The following is a 23,684-nucleotide window of genomic DNA, read 5'->3' as shown; positions in this document are numbered from 1 at the left end:
TTACTGGGAAGATGGAGGTACAAGAGCATATTTTCTGGGAGTGCAGTGAGTTGGCAGACTTTAAGGATTTCCTGCAGGGTGCACTGTCAGTGATGCTTGGTGGAGAGATTGGTGATGAGGAAAATCGTTTTTCCAAGCTGTGACACAGAATCGAAATTGCCTAGACATAAGGCCTTGCTGTGTCTAATTATGGTGGCTGCCAAAAAACAGTTACTAGAAAATAGAAATCAAAAACTGTTGTAATAAATATAGTAACAGAGACAAAACAACTGGAATTGAGATCTTTAGAAAAGAGTAGGAATAAACTACATCAGAAAAAAATGGGAATTGTGGTAACATACGTACAGAGAGGAATGAGGTTTAAAAGAAGGCAGGACTTCAGTGAGCTATGTAATATTTTGGGTAGATTATAAATGACGTAGAACGTTTGCAACTGGGAGTACATCAGTGTGGTTTGTAATATAAAATGCTTGCAACTAGGACTGTGTCTGTTTTGTTTACTTAAATATATGATTGCTTATGCCATAAGTGATAGTTTGAGGGATGTTTCTTTTAAAAAAAGGCACAGGAATTGAATAATTTATGTAATGTTGCTTAGGTTATATGATATATATAGCAATATTTGAGAAGTATAATTGACAATTTAATACAGTTTGATTACTTTTGTATAAATGTAAATTTGCCTGTCACAAGTGATAATTTAATAAAGGTTTTTAAAAAAAAGTGTTTCCTGAGAGGTGTCTGGGAGGACAGAGGGGTGAAATTGGAGCTGTATTTATCAGCCGGTAGGTTTGCTGTGTCCTCTTGCTCTGTATAGTTGGTTACATTTGCAATTAGTTTATTGCCCAGTTGTGTATTATGTTTGAGGTCGCTGATATAGCTGGAAAAGGCCTTGTGCCGCAGCCGCCCCCCCACACCCCCCGTTGCAAGGCTATCTTTACTTCAAATTTGGCTTTGGTGAGCAAGAGTCCTGAGTTGCTTATTTAGTTTCAGGGTTGTTTTCCTTCCTGGATATTGCACTTCCTAGCTTTGGCCACAGTTTTCTTCTTTTATACAACTTGTGGATATTGGGATTCCACTAGGGTGACTTATTTGGGTTAATCATGTGCTTTTTCTGTGGGGGCATAGCTGCTTCATTGCAACTGTTTGTGATGTTATATGGTTTCTGTAAAGAATTCCACATTGGCAGTTCACACAGTTGGGGGGAGAGGGCTTGAAAGTTTGCCAGGGTATCACTCAGTAGTAGGATGTTTATTTTGGAATAATTCCTAAATGTTTCAGTGTTGCATGGAGTCACAGGTTTTTGTTTAATTTGAAAGGAAACCGCATTGGGGAACAACCTGATATTTACATACTGGTGGATGCAAAATTACCTCATGTTTGTGAGGACCAGGTCAAGGATATTGGTGCCCCTAGTGTATGTATGGGCTTGCTATGCCAGGATGTCTGTTTTGGCAAAGTTAAGGAATCTCTAGGTTTGCTTATTGGATGGTGTGTACGCTTCCCATTTTATAGTGGGGTATTTTAAGTCACCCACTGTGATAGTGTTGTTCAATGTAGAGCAACTTCATTTCATTCAGATGTGTGCTATGAGTATCCAGGGTCATAAAGGGGGACCTTTAGCTTGCAGCGATATGGTGTGGGACTTTTATGTCACCATAAAACATGGGGAAAGTCAGGTGTGTCATACTGTTTGGCCACTCTTGAGGTGTGACTGTTTTTGATGAATATTGAGACACCACCACCTTTTGTCACTTCCTGTTTAGTAACTGAATGTATGGAAGGCATTATAACATTGCACTGCTGGGTTGCTCTCAGGGGCTTTAGACCATGTTCCCTTAGCTGCACAGTTGTCTGTTCTCTTAGTGCTTAAAGTGTTTTTTGTTTAGACTGCAGGCATTGACCAGTAATACTTTTGGATTATCCTGGGTTGGTTTTGCAGTCTTGGAAGGTTGGCATTGCCTAAAGGATGCACAATGGGAGTGTACAAAGTTTTAGCCTACTTTAAAAAGCCTACAGGACACGGGTGCAGACTGTCTCTGTCAAAGCAAACTTGGTCTTTCAGCCATATCCTCTCAAGCTGAAAAGTACTTTATCTCGTTCATTTCATACCAACAACCTAATCAGTTAGTTATCTTCTGCTTATTCTGTGACTACTTCCTCAGAGGAGGTAGAATGCTGCTCACTGATCAAACAAGCTTGGGATGTATAGTCTGACAGCTCCATCATTTCTCTTCATATAGTCCAGAGAGGTACATCAGAGTGATAGGTCACTGACCACAAGTACCAGTATAACTGTGTGTGCATGAAGTGGTAAAATGGCCCCTGATAAGCAGCTTACTTGTGATCCTCTGCATGTCTCACAATGGTATCTCCCATGGCTAGAGTATTGTTTGTGTGGGTTTGCTTTTTGGGCTTACTAAGTTCATATGTCATGAGTTGAATCTGTGTGTCGTCTTGGATATTTCTTTGGTAAAATGTTTGTGAGATTGCTCAGATTTCTGGTTGTAGCTGCATTTAAGAGGCATTTGGGGTTTGGATAGATTACTTTTAAAAACCTCTGCATATGTGGATCTATCATGTGCTTGGTCTTTCGCATGAGTGGTAGGAAGAATATGGTGGCGTGTGGTTTCTGACGCCCTGTTTTATAATTGTAGGGCAGTATGTATGTGAGAGATTAATTTCCAGTTACAATGTATAATTGCATCTCTTAGGCACTGTCTGAATATTTGGGTGTTTGGAATATTACCTCAGGATTCTCATTTCCACCATCTCGCTACAGAGGCAGGTGGAAATTGCTTATCTGCGAGTCCAGATGTTTACTCCATGGATTATAATGGAAGTTGTATAGGGGAAAAAAGAATAGATTTACATATGTCCTGTTTCAGACTACAATGTTTAAGACTAAACTATTGAAGCAGTAATCCTGTGTGTGCAAACCACAGTAACTGGGTAGTTTGGGGGTTTAAAGCAGGTTTGTTTGGGTATTATTTGGCTGATGTCTACTATCTTAGTGTATCTTACATTGCAGTGTTCCTCTATGCAGAAACGGGATGCTTGTAGCGCAGCCCTGTATTCACACAGTATCAGAGGTTGCTTTTGTGTGTGTTTGTGTGTGTGTCCCCTTCACATGATAGACATTTCAGAATGTCGAAGACCATATGGCCGAGACCATATGATTGACATTCGAAATGTCGACCGTGCGGAACCAGCATCTGCTAATGAAAAGATTTTTATCTTCCACACTAGTGCGATCTCGAAGTTGGTATATTTAAGTTTGGGGGGGGGGGGTGCAGTGGGTCGTAGCCCCTGCGTGTGCAGAGTGAAGGTAAGATTTTGTTGTGTTTTATGTTTATATGGTCGACATTTCAAATGTCGATCATATGGTCTGGACCATATGGTTTTCAACATTCTGAAATATTGGCCATATCAAGCACACCTATATTTACATATATATGATGTTGACAGATGACATTGTGATATGTAGTGAGAGTAGGGACCAGGTTGAGGAGACCCTGGAGAGATGGAGATATGCTTTAGAGAGGAGAGGAATGAAGGTTAGCAGGGCTAAAACAGAATATATGTGTGTAAATGTGAGGGAGGGTAGAGGAATGGTGAGGATGCATGGAGTTGAGTTGGTAAAGGTGGGTGAGTGTAAGTACTTGGGATCAACAGTTCAGAGTAATGGTGAGTGTGGGAGAGAGGTGAAGAAGAGAGTACAGGCAGGGTGGAATGGGTGGAGAAGAGTGTCAGGAGTGATTTGTGACTGACTAGTACCTGTAAGAGTGAAAGGGAAGGTCTACAAGAAGCTAGTGAGACCAGCAGTGTTATATAGGTTGGAGACAGTGGCATTGACAAAAAGGCAGGAGTCAGAGCTGGATGTGGCAGAGTTAAAGCTGTTAAGATATGCACTGGGTGTGACTAGGATGGACAGGATTAGGAGTCAGTATATTAGAGGGTTAGCTCAGGTTGGACAGTTTGGAGACGAAGCAAGAGAGGCGAGATTGCATTGGTTTGGACATGTGCTTAGGAGGGATGCTGGGTATATTGGCAAAAGGATGCTAAGGATGGAGCTGCCAGATAAGAGGAAGGCCTAAGATAAGGTTTATGGATGTGGTGTGAGAGAGGACATGCAGGCGGTTGGTGTGAAAGAGCATGATGCAGAGGACAGGAAGAAATGGTAACAGATGATCCGCTGTGGCGACCCCTAACTGGAATAGCAGAAAGAAGATATATATATATATATATATATATATATATATATGTATATATATATATATATATATATATATATATATATATGTGTGTGTGTGTGTGTATGTATAAAAAATATGAGAGAGGCTGATTCTTTCTAGGTGCCTGCACCTGTACAGAGTGCTGCTGACTTGCTGCTTGACGGTCATTCAGCAAATGTGCAATGAATTTGTATAGGCACAAAAAATCAGCACACAATCAAAATAGCTCTCTGGCTCATCACAACACACTGTCTTCAGTAATTCCTAAACTCAGAGGAGACAGCTTATCCTTTACTGCCATTAGAGTGCAGACCTAAACCTTCTAATTGTAAAATCTCTAAAAATGGAGCCCAGGATGCCGGAACTTCAGCATTTGCAACAGTAAAATTTCTGCAAACATGCATAAGTGCAGAAACGTAGCAATTAATACAACAGCCCTTTTAAAGTATGAAACGTGCAGCACATCAACAGCACTTTGAAATAAGAATAAAGTGCAATTCGGAGAGTATGTATCTAGCTTGGATGGATAAATGCACTCAAGTCTCAACAGATGCAGGAAATCAGCAAACCACAAAATTTCACACTGGTCATATGCAAATGCACTCTAAGGCTCCCAGAGTAATCCTCATTCTTTCATCCCACTTTGCACTTTTTGGGTGAACCTTTGTCATAATGAGTCTTGGAACCTCTGCTCCTCACACGGGCTTGGTTTTCCCCCATCACTGTGCTTGCATTGTATTTAAGGGACTTTTTAATGCTTTAAGGTGGGTGGCTGAACATGAGCCCCCTTAAGCAGTTAGTCGCAGGTTGCGGTGCAAAGGTCAGAGCCTGTTGCATATGTGCCCATTTTGCTTTGGTTATTTATCCCTTTTTGGCAACCATTGACTGCATACCTGAATTAACTAATTCTCTGCCATGTGGCCCCTATGAGTGCAAGTTCACCACTGAGTTTTTTTGGAAAGGGGGGATTTTGCTTCATTCTTATTTGATAGAATCCTCTGTAGTTGGCAGAAGACTTTGGATACTTTTTCTGGTATCTTTTATTGCTGCCCTGAAACCTGGAAGTTTCCATCCTTGCAGGAGCATGCACATTTTAAAGTAGGCTGTCAAAACTTATTGATTCTAAGTACTATCACCATAGTAGTAGAGGAAGAAACTTGGAATTAATGGGCTGCAGTAAGGAAAATTGTTTGTTGTCTGAGTGGCTATAAGGTAGGGTTTTATATAGAAAATACGGTCTAATCCTGTATGTTTTTTCAGCTATTTTTTGTAAATATTTTTGAGTTTTTACAGTTATTACTGCCCATTGGATCATCTTTTTTTATTCCTTGGCTGAAAATGCATACTGTCAGCCTGTAAAAAAATGGACATAAACTGAGAAACCAAGCATCTGAAACAAATTTGAAGGTCATCTTGAAATAGAGTTAGCGTATGTGTATTATGTTGTAATTCAACAAGAACTAGTAGTGGAGCATGTCCACTGCATATTAAGCCAAGTTTCTTAGTTACCACAGCCATCCCAGAAAAGATTTGTCGAGTTGGATTATACCATTTCATATTAGTTGTCCATTAAGCTCTCTGAAGCAGGAAAAATAAATACATTAATGCTGTGGAAAATTTTTATTTCTTCTGTAGTAACAAAGTTTGCAGCTTGTGAACTGATCATTGTAGAACGTTACGTCAATTTGTAGACTGTTCAGAGTTTTGAAAGAAAAATGTAGACATTTTTAAAGTTAAACAGCAGAAGTTTTATATGTGGGGAAAACTTGGAAATTTAATTTATGGTACATTTAATTATTTTCTTAAGTATTTATTAATACAAGATTTGAGATTTTAGTTCAAAAGTTTGTTGCAGTAAAGGAACAGTTGGTATATTTCTTTACTCGTTTTACTCATTGAAGACCGGGTTAGTCCCACTAGACCAGTACCCTCTTTTCCGACAAGACCTGAGGTGGTACTCGTATTGACTATGGGAACTTTGGCCAGGGCGCCATAGAATTTCCCTTTCTTTTTTCAATAACTGCTACAGTTCTTTTACAGCCATCTAAATGGGACCTCTGTTTAACATCTCAGCCGAAGGATTCCATCCCCCATCCCCAAGCTCCAGTGAATCCAAGAACCAGGTGTGGGAATAGAAACCACAGCTCTTGTGATCTCCCTGTAGCAGAGACTGATTTTAAGAATTTATTATTACATAAATGAGCATTCATGAAAATTTTAGATGGGATATCAAATCCTAACCTGGTGTGTTTCATTTCTTGTACTGCTGTGACATTAATGCCATGTCATAATTGCCTAAGCCCCAGTAGAACCTTACTTTACATAGGGTTCAACTCTTCTCCCCTCTGTAATACCTGGCATATGACAGTCTTGCCAAATTTTGTTGAGTATTGCTTATCCCTAATGGTCCCAGGCATTTGTTACCTTTAGCAGTTGTTCAGCTAGTTCTTCCATTATTTGGTCTTAGAATTTGCAAATGTAACTTCATTCCTTCTAGAACTGATTTTTCAGGTTAAGTGAGATTATTTTTGATGTTTTCTTGAATTTGTTGCATAGTTGTCCTCCATTTAGTTGCTGGTGTGATTTTGCAGTGCTAGTGCTTGTTAAACTGTGTGGTGCTAGTTTTTTGTCACTGCTGTGAAATAGACTTCCACTGTTTTTAGGTTATTAAATTTACTGGCATTTTTGGCTGCGTTGGTAGGTGAGGTAGATTTTAAGAAGATTGTCTTGCATGCAAACATTTCCTGCTGCAAGATCAGCATTCCAGTATATTGAATGTTTGAGTGCGTCCTGCTGAGATGAGAAATTCAGTGTTTGTGAAAAGTTTGTCGTAGCCTGCTGTTTCCCTGGCAGCTAGACTGATGCCCCCAAGAATACAGATAGCCTTTATAAAGTGCCTCACTCTTGCAAGTTTGTCTATACTCATCCCAGATGTGAGCTAGCACTTATTGTTTTAGTGACTGCACCTACTGCAAAACATAGTTAATACTACTCCATCTCATTTTGCTAAATTTAGGGGAAAGGTGTATTCTGCAACACTTGTTTTTAGAGATTTCAACTGTCCAGCTCATGTGTTGAAACTTAGGCTTACATCTTTTAAAAACATGACGAATATTTTTACATCCGTTTCTTGTGAGGAGGTATCTGCTTTATGTAGCTGCTTGTTTTCTATCACTTGTGTGACTATCATTTGTTTGAAATGTGCTTATTCTGATGATGCCACTTCTAGGGCTGCTGGCAGTGGAACTGTTATGAGGAGGTTTGGCTGACTGCGTTTCAAAGCCTCCTTGAGGATGTCAAAAATGAAATTTTGAATTCTCCCTCAGAAGGATATCAAAAATAAGAGTTTGAATTCTTCCTTGGATAAAGAATTGTTTTTGGATTCCCTGGTACAGAGGTCATCAAAAAGTACGTGTGTGGAAATTTGGTTCAAGGGATCTCTGAGCTTTCCAGCCCTCCCCCCTCAAATTTTGCTAAGGAATTCATTGTTCCCTCCACAACTTTCTTTTAACCGAAACTAAGCAGTCCCAGGCTGTTGGAAACAAATGTTTAAAAAGATGGCAGTGAGGCTCCAAAGAAAAAAAGGCAGGAGTGCCCCCCCCCCCCCGAACAAAGGACAAAGGGCAGTCTAAGTATGAATGCTATATGAAAGATTTCCACCCCATACCAGTCTTTTAATCCTTACAGAAGGTATGAATCTCCTTTCTCTCTGACAAGTTTGCTTTAGATAGATGAGTTCTGAGAGTACTTCATCAAGGTTACAGATGGGAGTAGGAGCATCTCCCTCTATTTTGGGGCATTCTTCCTCAGCTGCCAGACCAGATGCTTTTTCCATCCTGTCATTCGGCATGTGCTTGTTCAGTGGGTCATAGAATCTTTCACATATCCTCATTTAGGGGGAATGTTTTTATTCCAGGATGTTACAAGAAGATTCTCGGTGACCGTTTCTGGATCTTTCTTTCCTTAATCAGTTTATGATGGTTTCTAAGTTTAAAATGCTTTCTCCACAACTTGTTAACCCTTATTTCCTGTTTTGATTATTTTGCAATAAAGCTATATCCCAAGCTAAGATGGCTAGCCTGCAAAGGGGGTACGCTCTGGTTCTTCCTTGCTTGTTGATGTTCCACGTGATGGTGATATTGACTATAACAACTTGAAGGCAGTTTGATCTCTGAACCATTTTTTGTACCCAGGACCTCTTCAGTTTAAACATCTCCTTGATATTTATGTTCTTGTGTCTGTCTGCAGTGTCTCTCACTGCCTGCACTTTTATCAATCCAGAAACTGCTCCCCAAACAAAGTCTGAAGCATCTCTGGTGACTGACTACTTTGTCGCAGGGAGGGAGAGGGGGAGACTGGTTTTAAGGTTATCTGCTGTCTCCACCAAAATATTTCTCTTCTGACAAACCATAGCACTGGGATCTGCAGAGATGAGAGGTGTTGATGGGGTACCAAAGAGATTTCAGACACCACTGCATCTTTCTAATGTGTATTCTTGTCAGGGATGTCTTGAGAATCATAGATGCCATGAGACCAAATATTCAGAGGTATTCCCCACCAGTGACCTAAGTCTAAGTGGAAAACAGTATAAATAGATTTAAGTAAAGATCTATTTTTCCTGTGGAAAAAAGCTCTTTTAACTGCAATGTGTAGGAGCACAATCCTGTGAGGGAGTGAGACTGTTTTAAATGTTGTCTTGGACTCGGTTTGTGTAAGACATCCAAGAGAGCTTCCTGACACTTTGAAAAAGACTCTGCAAAGATGGGCATCTAAATATGGATAAATGTGGATATTCTGTAGCCTGTAATGAGCTATAATTGGAGCTAGACACTTTGTGACGACTCTTGGTGCAGTGGATAGTCCAAAGATTATGGCAGAGAATTGATATGATCCAGACACACAACTTTATGAAACCTCTGAAATCTTGATAAACAGTTTGATACGCTTGTTATAAATCAAGTGCTACCAGGAATCATGAAAGAGGAAGAAGAGTTAACAGATTGTGAAGTGACAACATTTTCAGTTTGGGCACGATCACAAACAGGTTTAGTAAAGAAGGATCCAGACCTGGTTTCCAAACAGTTTGATGCTAAGAACATCCTTGCCTGCTTGTGAAGGAGGAACTGGTTCTATCACTTCTTGGTAGAGCATGTGATGAACACGTGGAATAAAAGTCTGGTCTGTAGGATAAGGAGTGAGGAATTTCATCAAACTGCCACCTTAATGAATGATTTTCAGAACCCATTTGTCTGAAATAGTGCCTTGCCAAAAAGAAAATTGTAGATTCAGATTTTCTGGAAGAGAAAAAGGGCCAGGGTGGAGGGGGGTTACAAAGTTTGAATATTCATTCAAGTTTGTTTGGACTGTCCTTGGTTTTGGGAGGTTCGAGACTTCTTCTTGGAACACCTTTGCCATTTCTTCTTAAGCGTCTATTTACCTGAATTCTTTTGAGGCTATTTATTCTATTTTTGTCAGAATTTGATGAGGAGAAAAGGAAGGTGGAAAATCTTAGAGATTCTGTGGATCAACTTGCCCCTTTAGCCACACTTTTTGATCATCTCTGCAGCACAGTGGCCAAACACTAAATTTCTATCCTAGGGAGTATTTAAAATCTCATTTTTACAATGTGTGGAAGGTTCTGAGAATGCATCCAAGCAATCCTTCTTAAATCGTACCAGTAGCCATAGCCCTGGAAGAAGCATCACCAGAGTCATGCATATACTGCAACCAACTAGTAGTGACTTGTGCAACAGAAGAAAGTTATTTAAAGCATATTTTTCTTCACAAGAAACTGTAAATAAAATATTCCTTTCAAGACACTTTTATAATTTGTCACAGACTTTAATGTATGAATTTGACAATTTAAAATTCTGAAAATCAAATTTGCAGAATGCACCTTTTTTCCCCCCATATCCATCAGTAATTTTTCCATTAGTAGTAGTAGGATTGGAATTTACTAAGTGCTTGGTGGCAGTGGAATTAACTAAGGGCTAGAGCTGCTGGGCCAGGTTTGTGAATAGTGTACCAAAGTTTAAAAGACTGAGGAATTGAGCCCCCCCCCCCCCAAGCCTTTCTGTGTTGGAGGGAAGCCTTCTAGCTTATCAATGGGAGTGGTAAGCACTAGGTAGCCTATTTACCACAAGATCCAGGTGCAGATTCTTATTTTTAGCACTTGAATTTTATTCATGCTCAGAACTTGTTAGCACCAAATCAGCTACAAATTACGACAGCACTCAACCTTCCTCTTTACCTAGAGGAAAACAGTTTTTGTACTTGCTTTCCTCACTTGCTTAGAGAAAAACGGCTCTTATACTCTCCTCACTTGTCTAGAGGAAAGTAGTTTTTTTATTCAGGCATGTCCAAGGGTCAGCTCCCAGTGTTCTCGCCTGTCTATCTAATGTATCTGGGCATCTTGGGGCAATGTAGCAATTGCCTCGTACACAGACAACCCTCTCCTCCTACCACCAAACAACACAACCTGTGAGATGCATTTATCTAGCCAAACTGGAGGTAAAGCTCTCTCCAACCAAGACTGAACTTGACAGTCAAGAGGAGAAGGTAAATACTTGCACCACACAGCGCTCATCATAGTCCCACTAAACTTACACCACCAAAATCCACACATAGAAACACACAAATATTCGCGGAGGCTTTCAATAAAAATCTGCTCAAGCAACAGGCATCTCCAAAGCAGAAACGCAAGCAACCTTCACCCCCAAACACTAGCCAAATGACACATAGCCCACAGACTTGTGTGCTACTCAACCACAGCCCATAAGGCAAAACGTACCCAACACACTAGTCATAGGTGACTCTATAGTCAGGCACACTGATGTCTCACTCACCAGGCTAAACAAGGAGAAGGCTACTGTCAGCTGCCTGTCTGGTGCCAGGATCCGACACATAATCCACGCACTCGGGTCCCTCCACAACAAGTGCAAATATGACTCAAACATTGTTCATGTTGGTGTGAATGACCCGAGACGTACCTCCCTGGACTACATGACGAGGCATGGAAGAGCTTTCCGATCTTGTGGCCCAGGCAGGTATGACCCTAGCCGTGAGTATCATCCTGCAATCACCCAGAATAATACCACAGTACAAGAACAAAATGATTGACTTCAACAATTGGCTAAGCTTCTGGTGTCATTTTAGGGGGATCTAGTATTTGTCTGCCTGGGACTACATGGTCGACAGACCGCAATGCTTTGCCAGAGATGGCCTGCACCTGTCACCCCTGGGATTCTGGATACTTGCTAAAGCTCTTGCTGCCCCTATAGTGCCTTTTTTAGGCAAGGTTCAAATGAGAAATTCACCACCGTAACAGGAACAGGCAAGCAAAAACTGAGGGAAATGCTACTTGATGCTAGAAGTCTAAATCTCAAAATGCACTCCCTGGAGGCACTCCTAAAAATAGAGAACAGAGATATCTGTGCAGTGACTGCGACCTGGTTCAAGGCTGCAGAGAGCACCCCTGCATTACCAGGCTGTAACGCATACCACACTTTTCGGCCACCTAACCTGGACCGGAATACCAAAGGCGGAGGCGTGTCCATATTCATTAAGGATATCCACACCTCCAGGCTAGTTGCTCAGCATAATGCATCCAAGGTTATCCAAGTGCAACTAACTCTGGGCAAAACTGCAATCCAAATTGTAGCTTGCTACAGATCCCCCACCATGCCCCAGGATTCCACTCCTCCTTTCTTAATGTACTGAAAAATATTAGGGTTCAACCAAACACCCTAATAATGGGTGATTTCAACTTCCCCACCATTAACTGGAAAAACTACTAATGTACCAACTTCGCTTGACACTTTCTGGAATTAATAAATTCCAATGCCTTGGATCAACTTATCCACACCCCCGCCAGGGGCAACAGTATCCTAGACCTAGTCATTACCAACATGAGTGACTGGTGTTCCATACCTGAAGTCAACTCCTTGTTGGTCAGATCTGACCATAAGCTAATCACCCTAGATATCCACATCCCGCCCCCCCCACCCCCATAAAGGAAATCACGGTAAAAAATTTCTCCAAAGCCAACTTCATGCTTCTTAAGACAGGAGTGGCGAATTTCAAGACACCCATGCAGGTGGACAATACAGTTACTATTGCTGAATCCTACACAGATGCACTCTATACAAGCACTTACATAAGTGCATGGATCCTAACAGAACCAAGACGCTATCCTCCAAAAAAAGGAAGCCAACCTGGTGGTCCTCTGCCATAAACAAACTCTACAACAGAAGGAAGAAACTGTTGCAAAACAGAGTAAAATCCCATGAGTGGAGGAGTTCCCTGTTCAGGCTCAGTAAGGAGCTGAGATCCCTTATAAGATCCTCCAAAGCTAGCTGCGAAAACAAAATCGCCAATGATTCTAGGGACAACCACAAAGCATTCTATAGCTATGTCAAGAATTTCAATGGCAGCACCCAGATCTACTCTGAGTTGCAGCACAACTGCATGAAAATTACAGAACCAACTGATGTTGCCAACGTCCTGGCAGATATTCAGTGCTGACTTTACCCCCCCTCTCACCCCCTAAAGGGCCCATATCTATACAGGAAGAATGCAGAGTCCCTGTAATCACAACTACGCAGGTAAAATCTGCACTCTCTAAAGCCAAAAACACAGCTTCCGTGGGACCGGACAAAATCCCAGGCTGCGTTTTACACTAACATCAGAATGAACTGGCTCCCCATCTAAGCACCATGTTCAGTCATAGTCTCAAGTCAGGCTTTGTGCCCACTGAAGGGCACACAGCAACAGTTATCCCACCCCACAAAGGGGGAGCCACCACAGATCCTGGGAACCATCACCCTATTAGCCTGACAAGCCTGGTTTGCAAGGCCATGGAACGTATTATCATGGAACTCATAAACAATGACATTGGTAACCTCCAAACTCTGGACCTCACCCAGTTCAGGTTTGTGAAAGGCAGATCATGCCTTCTGAACCCGATTGACATCTTTGAGGCAGTCACCAAAGCAGTAGACAAGGGTAAGGTGGTTCACGCAGCCTATCTTGACCTCACCAAGGCTTTCAACACAATCTCCCATTCTGGAATTATAGCTAAATTCACTAAAGTAGTTATAAATCCCTACATCACAAGATGGGTTGCCAACTGGCTCACTGACCGAACCCACACTGTAAAAGTTGCAGACTCCAAATCTGACTTAAAACCATTGACAAGTGGAGTACCACAGGGTTCAGTCCTGGGAGCTCTCCTGTTTGGTATCTACTCTGAAGTACAGGCTAACACAGAAGGCCTCTGGCTAACGAAGTTTGCAAATGATTGCCAACTAGGAGCCATAGTAGAGTCCCCAAATGATGTGGACATCCTACAGAAGGGCCTTGCTGAGACAGATGCCTGGTTTCAGAGACATGGCCTCAAGCTCAGTGCCAAAAGGTGCATTGTCATCCATTTTGGTAAAAACTCTGTACCCATGAACTGCCATATAAACGGCAGTCTACTTAATGCTGAATGTGTGATGAGACCTTGGGACCCAGGTGGACAGTAGTCTCTCCTTTGATCACATCGCCACAGTAGTTAGGAAATCCTGTGTGGCCCACCTCATCACAAAAAGTTTTCATCCAGGAAAAGAGGGCATTGTTCCCCTCTACTCAGCACTCAGACCCATTATAAAGTAAACACCCCTTTTGGAATGTACCTCACAAGACATATGCAGCAGCTGGAAAGGCCACAGAAGTACCTCACTAAGACTAGTACTGGCCTCAAATAGATGCCCTATGCTGATTGTCTCCATCTCCAGCTTTATTCTTTAGCATATCGCCTACTCCGAGGAGATCTCTGCCTAACATATAAAGCTGTGTTAAACCCAGAGCTGTTGGACATGCGAAACGTAAAGAAATCCCAATCCTTACAAGCTACATGCTCTAGGAACCTAAACCTTGTCAGCACTATAAACAGGACCTGTTGGAGAGAGAGATTCCTGTCCCAGAGACTTCCTATACTCTGGAACAAGCTACCCATCTATGTCAAGCTAAGTTCCTCATTAGCACTCCAAGAAAAATCTTGATGAGTGGATGGGAAATAGGAAATACACCCTGGGGATCACTTCTGTGGCTCTGCTTGACAGGGGCACAGGAAATTAACTGTCTTGGGTGGCGTAAGTCAGGGAACCTTGTTGGCTAGGCTTACTTCAGCCCTTGGGCCGATAGCCTAGTATCTACCTATGAGCCTATGAACTTCATACTTGCTTGGCTGCCTTTTTAGGGATAGCTGGCTGACTATCAGGAAAATTGCAGGCAGTAAGACACATAGGTTCATACTAGGCTATATGCCTTAGGGCATTTATAAGCCTAGCCAGAATGTGTTTGACTTTCGCCACCCATTTTAAATTTATTTTGCTATGCCCTTTTTCGAGGTTAGTATACTGTGCCTCTGTCTAACAGTGACACAGAAGTGATACCCGGGGTAAACCTACGATCTCCCATCCACTCAAGATTCCTCTTGAAGAGAGTCAATGAGGGACTCTGCCTAACCTGGACTGGGATTTTATTCCAGAGTGAAGGGAGCCTCTGGGTTATGAATCTGTCCCTCCAGCATGTCCTATTTATCTCAGTGCTGAGGTTCAAGTCTCTCGAGCGCGTAGCTCGATGGGATTTGGATTTTCTGAGGTGCAGCATGTCCATTAATTCTGGGTTGGACATGGCTTTATACATCAGGCACAGATCGCCTCTGAAAAGGCGGTATGCCGCTGAGTAGAGCTGGAGTTTCTTTAACCGAGCAGCATATGGCATCTGTTTGAGCCCCTTGATCCTCTTGGTGAGGTACTTTTGGGGTCTTTCCAGTTGCTGCAGGTGTCTGGTGAGGTACATCCCAAAAGGGGCATTGTACTCAATTATGGGCCTGATGAGGGATGAGTAAAGAGGCACAATGACCTCCCCTGATCTAGATGTGGATCCCTTCATGATTAGGTGGGCTATATAAAATGTTTTTCTAACCACTTTGGCCACGTGGTTGTCAAATGAGAGATTGCTATCAACTTGGGTCCCCAGGTCCCTAATTACTTCTTCTGTACTTAATGGATTACCACCTATGTGGTGTGGTACATCCTGTAAAGCAGACAGGATGGGAGGTATGTGCATAGATTCTAGAAAATTCTTAAGTAACAACTCTTAGTATTTTCTAAGGGACTGAGAAATCTCAGTGTTCTTACTCTGAAAGTACTGGGACGTTCTAGCAACAGTCTGACAAAGAGAAACCCTGATAGGGAAAATCAAACTGAGCTCTCATCTGAGTATGAATTAGAAATCTGAGGATTTACCCTGAATCTGTCCCTGGATCTTCCTGTTCAGATTTGGAATCTTGAGTCTCTTTAAGAAAAGAGGAATTCCTCTTTACTTTACTTGAAACTACTGTACAAGAAAGTTGAGCAACCTGAATTAAATCTTGACAGTCCCAGTAAACTGCTCCTATCCAAAGAAATTTGAAAAGGAGTAGATACATGCTTGGTTTTCTGTTTTTTTGGCAGGAAAAATGGGGCCCACCCTTTTATTTATGGCAGCAGTTGCTGCTTCCGCAAGGATGGGCACAGCAGGAAAACCTTCCCTGTTCCTTCTCCCTGGGCCGACGAGTAACTCAGCCTTGCCCAGTAAGGGGACTCCAGCATCAGCAAAAGGACATGGCTAACTCTCGTTGTATAGTTGATCTGCTTGACAGCTTAGTTATGTGGAAATTACCCTCAAGTGTTGAAAGCTGACCGGCTGCTACAACCTTGGTAGGTTGTATAACCAATATACCCAAGGCTACCACAGCATTGATCAGTATGTAGGACATCAAATGGTTACATTTGATTGAATTTGGCGACTTAAGCGGTTCTCTGATCAGAGATAATTGTGTGTGTAATCTGAAATGATCAGGTCAGACCAGTAACTGTGTAAGGAATTTGACATTAGAAATAGCAATAGATGTAAGTAGAGCAAGTAAACTAGCATTCAGCTTTAAAAGTGTGAAGATCAGAAGTATGTAAAATAAGTACTTGAAGTGGAGCAGGGTGATGTTTAATCCTGCTTACAGCAAAAATTAATCTGAAGATACTGTTGACTTCAAACAAAGTAGTCAGGATGGCACCTAGTAAAAATATTGCTATATTTTTATGTATTTTTATATATTTTTTATTTTGTATATTTTAATTTTATATTTTTATATTATATAAAAATAAAAACACCAGACCACTAAGATCCGGCAACAAAAATCACTTGCAGGTCACTAAAGCCAATAACTCTGCTGGTGAAGCACTATTCTCTTGCGCCATAGCCAAATTATGGAACTCCCTCCCATCCACAATTACCTCCATAACATCATGCACCCACTTCAAAACTGTACTAAAAGCAAACCTAAAAACATGCTGGCTATGCCCTTGCAACTCCCACTTTTAATATCACCCACCCCATCCAACCACTGCCTTTCTTTCCACTCCACTAACTGCCTTGATTATAGCAAGCTCAGATGCTCATAAACCTAGTACTTATTATGCAGCAGGAACTTCTTATTGTAACATTTGTTAATGTCTGTTATGTACTTCACAGATAAAGATTCTAGTTGTCTACTGATGTACTATGTTCTTCATCTGTAAATATGTTGTAAGTAATTGCTATGTAAATTGTTAATCACTATGTAATCCAATGTAACTACTGTCTGTTTTAACTGAGGAGCTTTTCTCCCCGGGCCTCCGCTGAAAATGGACCTACGTCCAGCCGGACACTCCCAGTCAACAAATAAATATAAATAAATAAAATTGCAAACAGACGCCACTCCCAGTAGAAGCATTGTGGCTTGGGACAGGAGACCTCATTTTGCAAAGCTTTTAATAGTTTGTAGGCGTTTTGGGATTTGTTACAACTTCAGATGTTTGTTAAAAACAAAAAAGGCATTATTTTTGCAGCCAACTGTAATTTCGTTAGAAACTAATAGAGAAAAACTGAAATGTTTACTGGCCTCTTTGAAATGCCTGCAGTGAATATTGTACCTACCTAAAGCAGTGCTAGTAGTAATTGAAATTATTGCATTGAAAATGTGAATGCATTTCAGGCTGCCAGCTAAACCATACCAGAGTTAATTTGATGAGCAGAAAAGCTGCTGTTTACAGGCATGCCGAGATTGACAATGGGGCTGAATTTCGTATTTTGTCAGCCTTAAAAAAATGCAGCAAGCAGGAGACACCAAGCTGAAACTATAAAAAAAAGTTTATTAAAACAATAAAATGCCAATAAAAGTGCACTTTTGAGCCCTTTCAAGCTAACAAGCCCCTCATCAGATAGTGCATAACAGACAAAAGAGAGGTATTTAAAATACTCAGCAACCAATCAGACATCGGTATTTCACCCTCCTTTTTCTAAGGATGGGTTTTAAAGGAATTTCAGCATTCAAGCCTGGGGGTTTATCAGCCCCAAGTCTAATTATCCATCTAGTTTCTGCACACACTGTGTCATTAAAAATATTTCCTCCCCTAAAAGTACTGTTAATGCTTAGTAATACCATAAATAAAAATGTGTGCCCCATATTCACTTTAATATGCTGATATAAAGCATTATGTTCATTTTGTAGTCTAATATCCTAAATATGCTCAAGTATCCTGTTTTTCAACATACAATTTGTCCTTCCCACGTAATATGAATCACAGCTCTGGCACACTGCTAAATACACATGGTTCTTTGTTCTACAATCAGCATAACCATTAAAGAAATAATTCTGTCATGTTTTAGGATGCTTGTAGATATTCATTTGCAGAATGTATTGACAAGCTTCACAATGATAGCAAGGAAAAGTCCCTGACTACTTTATCTCAGGACCTCTCTTACCACTATTCTTAGGTTCATGACATAACATGTCACATGTGACTGAAAATGTTTCGGTATGGGTTGATTGTGCTTTAAAACCCATTTTGAGCCTGTATCCTAGGATATTAAGATACCACACATTTTATAACAGTTTTGTCGGCACATCTAGACACAATGAGGGACAAGGAATATATGTTTGTTACACTGGTCATGGGCACTCCGCTCTCTACTTTTCTGAAAAGTGAATTACAGTAGTGGATCTCTCAGGTACAGCACCAAGTGTCTGAATAGATATTAAGAGAGGAAAGATGTCAGGATAAATGACTAACAAATCTGGCAGTTCATCTAGTCATGTTTGGCCCTATGTAAATTAAGACACTGGGAGATGAGATCCTTATAAGGAAGCTGCCTATGAAAATCTCTTATCCGTTAGCTAACATGTAGCAGATTAAAACATGAAAATACAAAGAAAAGGAAGGTTCCCAACAGGGCACTAGTATGAGTAAACAAAGGCAAAGGTGATACCAACCACCAAGAGAAGAACAGACCAGGTGTAAGCCCTTTTGTTTGGACTAAAAGTGAGATAGACTGAGGATTTGACATGTCATATCCACTTATATACCGTTACACCCATTGGTTTAGGGCATATATCGGGCATATAGCTATATGGAAGCTTTTGGCTTTGGTACCCTGATCGAACATCTAGCTTATTTGATGAGGTAACCCCATAGTATAGGAATATTGCAACATTTATCAGGAACATCTACTGTTACAAGTTGTTATACAAATGTGCTTTCTTGCTGAAACGAAATGACTGGCTTTTAGAAAAATGCATTATCTGGAGTATAGAGAGATTGAGCAGTATAATAATTTATGGTGTTCCAATGACATTAGGAGAAAATATGGTTGTTTCTTTTGTCTAAGATTCTAAACCTACCTGAAGCATTTAACTCCTGCGAGTGTGCACCCAGCATTATCTAAATCTTCATGTAATATAATTCAGACAAAAATTGTTTTAAGAACAGCCTAGTTAAAGCCTTTATCAAAAATTTCTGAAAACATTATTACATTTGATAATGACTGTTCAAAGTGGTAGAGGAAAGAACCACATGTCTTTCAGTTGTCAATGAATAGACAAAAACACTCATAAAAAGTCACCTGCTCTTTCCTGCAAAGATTACATTATTTTAACATATGGTCCAAGTACTTTTAATGTCTAGAAGAAGCAGTAGCCTTTGTGGAAGATAAAGTCGTTAAAATGTCAAAAAATAGTTGGCAATTTACCTTTGAGACATGTGGAGAAGAATAACTTAAAATTGTCACTTCAAAAGAAATGAGTGAGTAGATGCTACCTTTTTTTTTTTTTATTCACTTCGGTCTTGAGATAAGGTTTTTTAATAGGAGTGTCGTCTTCTAGTAGTTTATAACTGCAGTAACAGGGAGGTCACAGTAGATGTTCGTCATATTGATCATTGTTGTAGTAGCCTTAGCTGTATGGTATATATTGTGTACAGGATACAACAGCTGGTCAGCTTTCTAAGTTTGTAGGACATCTTTCAACGCGCCAAAACTTTTGTTCTTCTGTAGCAGAGCTGAAGAAAGTGTGGCTTGGGCACCAACCCATTCTGAGCTTTTCTGCTGCTGAAAAGCCTTTTTATTGTGGGCTTTTGAGGATCAAGTGTCACTTAATGCTTTCCATTGGACAAATAAGTGCCCTTTGGTGATGAAAAAACTACCACTTGTTACTTTAATGAACAAAACTGAACTTTTTTCTTTGAAAATAGTTACTTTATGCTAGGTAAAGCTGCTTTTATAAACTGTTGCATGACTTTTATAATAAACAGGAATATTAACATTTTTTTCTTTTGTAAAAAAAAGTTTAATTTAAAATTCATTTTTCTTTAGTAAAAGTTGTTAGTTTACTTTTGCAAGCCAGAGGAAATGTTAAGTGCTTTTCAACGTGTTTTTTAGCAGAGACTTTTGTACTACATACCTGTTTTGCCAGCCCCTGATGCCAGTCTTCCCTGGTAAATGGGCTTCTTTTTTGGCTTTAGCACGGAACAGCATACTAGCTCCTTGGTTCTCCTTTCTACCAGTTATGAAAAGAAGGTAATAAACAGCGTTTGTCACTGCAGCAGACTGCTGAAGTGCCTCAGCCACAGACTGGTGAGAGACTATTGTAGCCATTTCTGGTTCCTCAGACAGTTAATCTTTTTTCCTTAGCACCCTCTGGTATAGTGACTACAACCATAAATGGAACCATGGGTTAGATATGGTCTCTGTGGTGTTGGGTGTGCCTGTTGTGAGTAAGGGTGAGCTACTGTTGCCTGTTCTGGGACAAGTAGAAAATACATCTATGCTTAGACTGGAATGCTTGTTCCTGGGGAGATTTTGCCTGCCAAAAATCAGTCTGCTGCTTTAGAAATTCCTGTCAAAAAGAACCACAAACGTAAGCATACATCTTCTCTTGTCTCAGTTACTGTAGACACGTGTGCTTTATTGGGCTTAGTCTAGGGTTTAGTTCAGGCTCTTCAAATTTCCAGTTCAGTTGTTTCTTGCAATAGAGAAAAAGCAATTTTTCAGTTTTTGAAGAGTTTCAAGATTTTTAATCACCTACATTTGTGGTGGGACTAGAGGCATAGCTAGGATGCGGCGAAGGGGGCAGCAAGCCCCGAGTGCAAAGTGTTAGTGAGTACAATTTCCTTAGGTTTCTGATTCAGATACCTGGGAAAGTGGCTTTTGCCAATCCATTTGAAATATTTTCTTTTTCTGAAGCTATTTTCACAACGAGTAATTTTTTCAGTAGGAATGTAATGATTTTCCACTGTCTGAAGAACTAGTTTGATTTATTGCAACTGGATTTTCCCAAACCAACATAAATTCCTCCTGTTCTTTCAACATTGGAGGATGTATTTTTTTGTAGCCTGTAACTTTTCTGACAGCCAGCCTTCTATCCCCAAGAATGGAGACAGATTTTGTAAAGTTACTCCTACTAATACCACATCAGACCCCAGCAGTTATTTCTCTGGTTTTCCCAGCTGTTGCTAAACATGTGGTTAATACCAATCCCTCTCCAGTTGACAAGGATGGGAAAGCTTTGATAGATTTTGGGGAAGTGAATTCTTCTGCAGTAAGCTCATGTATTAAAATTCATGATGGTCTCTTGAGAACATGAGGAATGTTATGGCATTTTTTCCCCTTCTGAGGGAAGTATGAGTGTTACCAGTTTTTTTTTTGTCTGAAGTGACTACCCACTGTTGCAAAATGTGCTTATGATTTTGCTGATGCAACCTCCACGGTTGCTGTCACTAGAACTGTTATGAGTAGGCTTGCTTAGTTGGCTACTCAAAACCTTCTTGAAGATGTTAAAGCTGAAATCTGGAATTATTCCTTAGACAAGACAAATCGTTTTTGGAAAATCTGCTGTACATGTCCTTAAAAACTGTGGGGAAGGATGTAAGCTAATTAAGAGAATTACTCAGATTATTCAGCCTTCCTTTTTTGTCAGTCAGTCTCTACAATCTCTCCAAGATTCCCCCTCCCCCCATCTTGGAAAAATCTTTAATCCTTTCAGAAAGTCTGAACCTCCATTTCTGTCTGGCAACAGGTAATTACAGTTAAATGGATTCTGAAAGTAGTCATCAAGGTTACAGATGGCAGTGGGAGTCTCTCCCTCCTTTTCAAGTGATTCCCCCTCATCCACCAGGTAAAACTACTCTCTCCCTTCATGTCATTCAGCACCTGCTTGCTTGGGGAATAATAGAATGGTGGGTTTTATTCAAGACTGGTTCTGGTGCCAAAGAAATAAGATTCATAGAGAATTTTTTTTTATCTTTCCTTTCTAAACCAGTTTCTGATACTGCCCAAATTCAAAATGCTATCCCTTCACAACTTGTTCCATCTCATTCCCCATTTGAGATGTTTGGTGACCTTAGTTGTAAAAGATGCTTTTATTCATATAGATCCATTTTTTTGCCATTCCTTAAGGTTTTCTGCACCTGGGTCGCACTACATTTCTCTGCATTACACTTTGATCTATACACGTCTCTAGGGGTATTTACAAAGAGGCTATTGCCAGTGATAGCGTACTGCAGACTACAAGGCATTCACATTTTTCCTTATTTGGAGAGCCATCTCACCTTTGCAGAGTCTTTTTCATAGTATCAGGAATGTCTCACTTGGTTGATACAGACTGTGTTTCCAGAAGAGCATACAAAAGTCTTAACTCCATCTCACTGGATTGCTTTATTGGTGCATTTCTTAGATCCATCAGTTCAAAGAGCTTTTCTTCCACAAGAGAAAAGAGTTTGATCTGTATCTAGATAAGGATAACAAGAACAGTATAACATTTCAATTTAAAATAAGATATTCAGTACAAGACCCACAGAAGGATAAATAAAAGAATAATAACAGCAAAAACACAAGCCCCGTCAGTCATAAGAAAAATGCTGTACATAGCAGCATGGCCGTGTAGGATTGCATCTGTTAAGATTGTTCTGTATTCATTTGCATCAAACAGCAGGCACTTGCGGTTATGTAAGAAAATATAATGCTACATCAAAGAATAAAAAAAGATATTGTTCACTTTTCAGATGAGCTATGTATTGTGAGTGATTGCTGACTAATCGGTGGCTGTTATCAGAGTTTTTAAGTCTCAACACTGTTGGGTAGAAACTGTTCAAGTATCTGGTGGTCCTACAGTGGATACTGTAATATATCTTGGCTGAAGACAGTTGTGTAAACCAGCTGTGTGTAGGGTGAGAGGGGTCATGAATTATTTTGGATGCACGTTTAGTGCTAATTGCTGCGAAGAGATCCTGAATTGATGGTAAGTTTTTGCCCATGATTTTTCGGCAGCTTGCACCACTTTCTATAGCTTCTGTCTTTCTGTTATTGTACTGTTCCCAAACCAAACTGTGAAACTACTAGTTAGAATGGTCTTAACTGCTCCTCTAGAATGTGGTGAGAACAGTAGGTGGGAGCTTTGCTTTTCTGAGCCTTCTGAGAAAGAGGAGATATTGGTGTGCTTTTTTGACCCACTGTTCAGTATTCACAGTCCAACAGAGATCCTCTGAAATGTGCACCCCCAAAAACTTTGTTGATTTGACCCTTTCCACCTCTTCACCATTTGTCATGAGCGGTGAGTGTGGTGTTTACTTTTTCCTGAAGTCTATAATGATCTCTCTTGTTTTAGGTTGTTTTTGGCACATCAGTCAATGAGTAGACCTTGTCTCTGTATGCTCTGTCATCCTCCCCTTTAATGAGACCCACCACCATAGTATCATGCATGTGCAAACCTAGTGATGTGATTGGTGTTGTATTTTGCAGAACAGTCGTGGGTGAGGATGGTGAAAAAACAGAGGGCTTAGCACGCAACCCTGTGGAACACCATTGTTGAGTATTATGCATCCCGACATGGTGTTGCCCACACACCTTTTCTGTGGTCTGTTCGTCAAGAAGTCGAGGATCCAGTTTTACATGAGCTTGTTTAACTCCATGATGTACAAGCTTGTCAATAAGCTGCATAGGAACCACTGTATTGAATGCTGAGTCAGTGTCAATAAACAACCTGCCATAGTTGTTTCTTCCATCCAGATGATCAAGTGAGAGATGGAGTGCCATTGAAATAGCATCTGCAGT

General features: G+C 40.6%; 1 protein-coding gene across 1 annotated transcript in view; it reads left to right on the top strand.

Annotated features, from left to right (window-relative positions):
• Positions 1-23,684, top strand: part of MARCHF6 (membrane associated ring-CH-type finger 6) — a 2,699,933-nt gene that overhangs the window by 1,192,150 nt on the left and 1,484,099 nt on the right. Inside the window, exon 13 of the mRNA XM_044064887.1 lies at positions 838-848. Coding sequence (XP_043920822.1) covers positions 838-848 — 11 coding nt within the window. The remainder of the gene's footprint in view (positions 1-837; positions 849-23,684) is intronic.

This window comes from Protopterus annectens, chromosome 3.part0, assembly GCF_019279795.1.
Source record: "Protopterus annectens isolate FY-2018-M chromosome 3.part0, PAN1.0, whole genome shotgun sequence".
Taxonomy (NCBI): Eukaryota; Metazoa; Chordata; order Ceratodontiformes; family Protopteridae; genus Protopterus; species Protopterus annectens.
Note: the sequence above shows the minus strand (reverse complement) of the source record. Positions and strands in the feature narration are given on the sequence as shown.